The sequence below is a fragment of the Tarenaya hassleriana genome, unplaced genomic scaffold (assembly GCF_000463585.1).
Source record: "Tarenaya hassleriana unplaced genomic scaffold, ASM46358v1 Cleome4, whole genome shotgun sequence".
Classification (NCBI taxonomy): Eukaryota; Viridiplantae; Streptophyta; class Magnoliopsida; order Brassicales; family Cleomaceae; genus Tarenaya; species Tarenaya hassleriana.
In genome coordinates this window covers 2,676,949-2,684,565 of record NW_010966881.1, presented here as the reverse complement: position 1 = coordinate 2,684,565, position 7,617 = coordinate 2,676,949, and the positions used below count along the sequence as shown (strand labels likewise).

At 36.6% G+C, this 7,617-nt stretch overlaps 1 protein-coding gene across 1 annotated transcript; it reads left to right on the top strand.

Moving 5' to 3' along the window:
* LOC104824545 (probable membrane-associated kinase regulator 2) lies at positions 1 to 1,615 on the top strand (the record flags this gene model as incomplete). Its single annotated transcript, XM_010556647.1, has 2 exons — positions 1 to 1,150; positions 1,322 to 1,615. Coding segments are annotated over 2 exons (1,191 nt in total), but the record flags the coding sequence as incomplete, so codon positions are not given.
* Positions 1,616 to 7,617: the final 6,002 nt, after the last annotated feature.

Here is a 7,617-nt window from a genome sequence, read left to right as displayed (position 1 = left end):
GGCCTCCGTTCATCTCGCGAACCTGCCGGTACAACAACCGCCACCATTGTCACCTCCGCATCTGAGACCGATCCCGAGGATGATGCCGACGACGAGGGATCGTTCTTCGACCTCGAGCTCGCTCTTCCTGAGGAAGACGGGGAAACCGAAGGTATCCACGAGGTTTCCGACGATGCGGAGGATCCGAGCGGCGGTGAAGGCGATGAAGAACGAACGGGAGGAGATTCCGACGGTACGGACGGCGGCGGCGACGAGATCAAGCTCATGTTCTCCTCATGTTCCAGCGGCGAGGGCCGAGCGACGGATCAGGACCTTGCTTTCTCCCCCTCCGACGATCTGGTTTTCAAGGGACGTCTCGTGGCGGTCGACCCGCCGGCTTCCACCGCAGCCGCCGAGCACAATACCTCCGCCAAAGCTCCAGCGGCGCAGTTGTCGGCGTCGCTTCTGAAATCCGCGACGAGGTTTCGCGTGTTCATGCAGGGGTTAAAGAAATCGAAGGCGAGCCATGCGAAACCCGAGAAATCGGAAGCTAATCCTGGATCTGGAGACGGCGGCAAACAGAAATCTCCACCGCCGTCGCCGTCACCGCCGCCGCAACAGAAAAATACTCTGACGGTAAAATTGAAATTGGAGGAGGTACCGATCATCTCTCTCTTCACCAGAGACAACAGCTCGAGACACTCATCGTCCTCGACGTCGTCTTCTTCCTCGTCTTCGTCGTCGAAGAAGCAAAACGGCAATGAATCTGTCGTTTCAGATGAGAAACGTTTCGTCACGATGAACAAGTATCTGAAGAAGGTGAAACCGCTTTACATCCGCGTTTCTCGTCGGTACGGCGAGAAACTGAGGCTCTCCGGCCATCTAAGCTTCGGCTCGGGAGCTCCGGCCAAGGCGACGGAAGCTCCGGCGAAAAGCCGGAAGCAGACGGGGAGCATCAACATAAACATCCCGGCAGGACTTAAAGTAGTGAAGAAGCACCTTGGGAAGAGCAGATCGTCTTCCTCGGCGAGTCCGCCGTCGGTTACTGCTACGGCGGCGGCGACAGCGACGGCAGAGAAGTCGGGGAGACGCGATGACTCGTTGCAGCAGCAGCAGGATGGTATCCAAAGCGCCATTTTGCACTGCAAGAGATCATTGAAGTCCTCTCGTGGTAACAAATTTCTCTTTTCCTTTTTTTTCAATTTGCATTTCTAATATAGAAACTGCATGTAGTAAATCAATCCGAAAATTTTCATTCCATAAAAAAACAAATTAATCTGAAAAATTATTTTAAAAAACTCAATAGATAACCTCTTATGCGTATTTGATTTCGAATATTCAGATGGGGAATCTCCGGGCTTACCAAGATCGGCGAGTAAATAATCCATCCGCCTACGAAATAAATGGAATCTCAACGGTTGATTTTGGTGCATTTAACACTGTGAGTTATTGCGATTTTTATGAGTTTGTTTTATTTGGTAAGAGGGTCAGAGATATGACTGAGACGTAGTGTACGTATCTGTGATGGGTTAGTGGGAAAGGGGTTTGGTGTGTTCAGGTCATGTTGCAGTGATGATGACTCGTCAGTATCTCAAGTTTGTGCAAAAATAAAAAATAAAAAAATCACCATTTGATAGTGAGAGACGAGACATGACATGACCACCTAAGGGGCATACATATATATGTATCCCACACATGTATGTATATATATATATATATAACATAGAGACAAATATTTGTACTTTGTTGGGATTGTGAACAAAACTAAACACTCCTAGGATGTAGTAGTAAAGTGCATGTTACATTTACAAATTAGGAATTTTATCATTCTATTAATTTGATAGAATAAACATTTCATACAAGTGGTATCCTCTTTTTTTGTTCTCGAGGATTTTTTTTTATGTATGGGGACGATGACAGAAAGCAAACTAAATGTGGGTTTTTTTTTAATTGGTTGGTTACAGAAAATAACAGTGAAAATTAATTCCCTTTTTGGTTTTTTTTATGTCATTCATTCTCCACCTCGGCCTCGATGCAAAAAAAAAAGATGGTCAAATATTTTGTCTAGTATCGAGAAACCTGCTTATTATATACACAACTGTATGATATAATGCCCCTTTTATTCCTGATAATCAGAGAGTTTAGATTAAGCAAATAATTAAGGATGGTCCGCACATTACTTATTTTTTTCGGACCACTTAGTGAACAATTATATGCCGCTGGGTCCAAATGTAAACAAAGGTTAACGTACTTGCTCACAATTTCATTGGTTGATCACTATATCCTAACCTTTTTTTTGTGAATTTTTTAAGTTTGGAGAGACTTCATGATTAGTATGGGTATTAACAAAATATATAAATATAATTCATCAATCGTGGTAATGTATGTTGGGCCGACATTGTAGGGCCCATTGACCCAATTCCTAATAAGAAATGCTTGCTTTTATAAAATCAGTGACAGCATATAAAATTAAGATAAGATGAATTGGTAAAAGAAAAGTTAGCAACAAGCTCTATTGCTTTGCTTTTATAAATTTGTGGCAACATATAAAATCAAGATGGTCATCTGTTAATAGTGTTATCAACTGTGCATTCCTTGTAATTGAGAAACACAAAATCAAAGCCATAGGATAAATGTTCCAGGAAATGCATATCAGTTCTGTCCTAATATTCTTTTATATATAATAGGTTATGATAGAGTGGCAAACTAAATTTGAAATAGAATAAAAAAATTCAGCTGATCAAAACCACTTGATTTACTGTGTTCTGTAGACAAATTTTAATTTATCATGTTTTCTCTCTCACCCATTCCGTTTGTTATTAAAAGGCTTAGACCCGTAATGAATGTTGCAAAGCTTCAGCTCCAAAAAGAATCTAGTCAAAACCTTCCTTCACTTTCATTTTTGGTTTTTGGTTTTTATTTTTTAGTTTTTGATTTTTAGTTTTTAGTTTTTTATTTTTTATTGATTTTTTTTCACTAAAATGGCTTTCCAAATTTGTAGGAAAAGTAATTTTATAAAATCTTGAATGGTAGCTTTTTTAGTTTTTAAATTTTAAAAATTCCAAAAACTCCAACCATTCAAGGTCTTAGTAAACATAACATTTAAGTTATTTTCTTACAAAAAACTAAATATTAAGTTTGATAGTAAAAGAAAATTATAGTAACGTTATTTGTTTCCAAAGGAGGGGACACAACACAAGCATATATATATACATACACACACGCACACGTTGTAATAATAAGGAAAAATCTCAAAAAATACAAAATTTTACAATTTTAACAGAAAAACACTAACTTTTATTTTTGTCAAATAAATATTAAATTTTTTAAATTTTTTAAAAAATATTTCACTTTTTAAATGATCCAAAAAATATATAAACTTTTATGGGATTGTCAAAAAAATATTAAAATTTTTAAATGATTCAAAAAAATACATTAACTCTATATAATTGTCAAAAAAATCCAACTACAATAATTTGATGTGTTTGCGTCTCGTTATATCACATCATTACGTCACGTTAGTTCATTTGTTTATTTTGATAATCATAATATTTGTTTGACAAAATAAAAAATTTAATGCTTTTTTTTGTCAAAATTGTATATTTCAGTGTTTTTTTGGAATTTTCATCTCATCATCATGCATCGCCAATTTAGTTCCTTGTTCAATTTTTTGTATTTGTGTGTGTATGTATATGTCGATAAATGCTTTTTTTTTTATGTTAGACCAAAAGCAATCTCAAGGTGTAATGCATCAACGAGAACATTAAATTTACATTGGACTCCATAATTTTCATTAGGAACATTACATATACGTCTAATAATTAATGCGTGTTAATTATAAAAGTTTGTATTGGCCAAATCCATAAAACACATGACTCACCCCACATGCCATCATCATCAACATCGCCGTCGTCGCCATCATCATCATCATCATCGGCTATCAATAATGGGCCGAATATAAGCCCAAACGATTAAGATATTTTGTAAACAAAACGCTGCGTTGTGTTGCTTGAAGGATAAGGACACAATACACGCGCGGGTTGACAAAAGTACTGGTTTTCGTTTTCATTTTCATTTTCATTTTCATTTTTTTCTCTGGTCACATCTTCGTGGGACCCAGCATATCCTTGGCCTGCCACGTGTCTTCCACGTGCTACGCAATGGCCATTATTATCATAGAAGATTTCGAATGAGTGGCTCATAAAATCTGAGTTTTTCTCTATGCAAAATCAAAGTTCTACTTTTCAAAAGAAAAACTAAAACAAGTCAAACTTAAAACAATGTAAAGTCTTTTATTTTTTAATATAAACAACGAAAATAATAAAACCCTCACAAATTAAATTGAATATTTTGGGACTATAATGGATGTGTTGACTTTCAGTTTAAAAATAACTCAAAATATATATAATGTAATAATATATATATATATATATAATCTTGAGTGAGAAATTGGCATAGTCTCGATATTTATATTTCGTGAAATAGGATACCCTCACAACAATGGATCTAACTTGAAATGTATTAAGAAAAAATTCAAGATTAGATGATTTAAGAGGGTAAAACTTCTTTGCAACTTAGTTCCAATCTTCATTTGAAAAGGAATATCTATTTGTATTTTTTTGTTTTTTTAGAAGGTAAATTGGGTTAAAATTTTTGAATTATAAAAAAAATTATATTATAATTTATGAGCATTTAAGGACGTGGAAGATGGAAGAAGAAAGAAAAACGTAACAAAAGCCACCTTGAAAAACAGGAGCGATCTTGGAGACTTCAAATTGTGTCGGTCCGGAGAAGAGAACACGTGTCACGTTTTGGGACACTTGAAAAAAAATCTTAAATATGGTAAAGTTAGCTAACTACAACCATTAACTGTCTTGATACATACGTGGCAAAACTAAATTCTGATTATCAACCAGATTAATACCCACTATTACCCACCACCTAGGGATGTCAATTTGGGCCCGAAGCCCAAAACTCGATCCTAACCCGCCCAAAAAAAACTGGGTTAGGGCTTAAAATTATAGGCCCAAAAAAAATCGGGCTTTCGGGCCGGGCTGAAAACTGGATTCGGGTTTAACCGGGCTAAGCCCATCGGGTTTAGGGCCGGGCTTGAAAAGCCCATTTATTTTTCTTTTTTAAATTTTTTGTGAAACAAATAAATAAAATTAAAAAAAATCATAATCCCTAGCGGTTCTCTCTCCTCTTCTCCACTCTGTTTCCACGATGCCCATCTCTCCCAATCTCTCATGTTTGTCTCTTGAACTAGATCATTGGCTTTCTCCAGTGACTCTCTTCCTCTTTCTTCTTCTTCTTCTTCTGCCATCACCTCATCACGCTCGATTGTTGTACGTGGCTCTCTCTCCCCCTCTCTCAATCTCGGCGCATCTATCTCTCTCGGTAAATTTTCCTCCTCCTATTCTTCTTTTTCTTCTTCTTCTTCACCTTAAGTTGATGTTTCCCAGCTGGATTTATCTTGTCTGGGCTTTTTCATAAATCTTCTCAATTTATAATTAACCACACATACAAAAGGGAATGATTTGATTGACACACACGCACATATTATACATATATATATATATGATTTATGAGTTCCATCTATAGAAAAAATCTGAATTTTATTTACAATTAATCCCTAATCGATTAACATTCAGAAATATTATATGTTTTTTTGTCGCATTAATAATAGTGTTAGATGCATATTTGTTTCAAGTGTATTATTGTTAGATTTTTAAATTTATTCTGTTTTTGTATCTATATTAACACCACCTTATAATGCCACAAGTTTATTTTATTTTTGTATGTATGGGAATAAAACATTTAGATTGAGATGCGGGTAGGATATTTTCATCAAATAATTTATATATTTAATATATTATAAGAAAATGATATGATTCTAACTTGGACATGACACGCATGTATACGATGGCCAATTCTCACTCTCGCATATTCTTCTTCATCATCTTCTCTCTTCGTCTTCTATTATTATGTATGCGTTTCTATTGTCTGTGTTTGCACAATTTTGTTTATTTGTGTCTTTATGTGATTGTGGGTTTATGTTGGTTGATTGTGTGCATTCATTCGATTGAATCTGATTGCGAGTTCATGTTTGTCGAATGATCCAAGTTCAGACTCTGAGTTTACTATTTCAGTCTCGGTGTTTGCATTCATTGAAATGAATCTGACATCGTCGAGTATATTTTTATCTATCTGAATCTGATTGTGTATTTTTTTTCTCATATTGTTCTTTGTTGTCAGATTGTGAACAATGGATAGCGAAAAAGTTGATCTAGAAGAACAAGTGATGGATATTAGCGATGATGGACCTCCTTCTAAACAACAAGAAGGCGACAGTCAGGAGATACGTGGTAAAAAACGAAAAGGAGGGTCATGTGTTTGGGATCACATGACTAGGATAAGTCCTGATTTTGCCACTTGTAATCACTGTGGTAAAACGCTTTCTGCTGGGGCTGCAAAAGGAACATCGCACCTAAAGCGACATGTAGAACTTAATTGCAAGGCAAAGCCCAAGTTTGGTAGGGTAGATGATATGATTATTGGTTATGATGGAAAATTGAGGGAAAAGAAGATTGATCAGCTACTTTGGAGGGAAAAAGTGGCTAAGATGTTGGTTGCTCATGAACTTCCTTTCTGCTTTGTTGAGCATGTGATGTTTAGAGAGATGATGCTTTATTCCAACCGGGAAATCAAAATGATTTCTAGAAACACCGCTGCTGCTGATGTTATGAAGTTCTACGAGAGTGAGAAAGCAAAATTGAAGTCTGAGTTGGAAAAAGTTCGTAGTAGGATATGCTTAACCTCTGATCTTTGGACGGCTATTACTCACGAGGGTTATATTTGTGTGACAGCGCATTATATTTGTGAGGATTGGAGAATGCATAGTAAGATCATATCATTTTGCTCTATGCCTCCCCCACATACGGGAACGGAAATATGCAGGAAAATACTTGATTGTTTGAGAGAATGGGGCTTAGAGAGAAAGATCTTTTCTCTCACTCTGGATAATGCTTCAAGCAACGACTGTATGCAAGATATGTTGAAGTATCAACTTGATAGGCAAAACGGATTGTTGTGTAATGGTGAGTTCTTTCATGTGAGATGTTGCGCGCATATCTTGAACCTCATTGTGCAAGAGGGTTTGAAAGTAATTTGTGATGCTTTGGAGAAGATAAGAGAAAGTGTGAAATATGTTAGAGGTTCTGAATCGAGGATGAAAGAGTTTAGAAGCTGTGTGGACCAACTCGGCAGTGATATCAAATCCTCATTGTCTATGGATGTGTCGACACGTTGGAACTCTACTTATGAGATGCTTGATAATGCTCTCAAATTTCGAAAGGCTTTCTCTTCTCTTGAGATAATGGATAGAAATTACAAGTGTTGTCCGTCTAATGAAGAATGGTCAAGAGCTGAAAAAATATGCGATTTCTTGAAGCCCTTTGATGAAATTACTACATTGATTTCTGGCTCATATTATCCGACTTCCAACTTGTACTTTATGAAAGTATGGAAGATCGAACTGCTTTTGAAGGAATATGCGCGGAGCGAAGATGATATTCTTAAGAGCATGGCTGAAAGGATGCAATTGAAATTTGACAAATATTGGGATGAATATAGTATCGT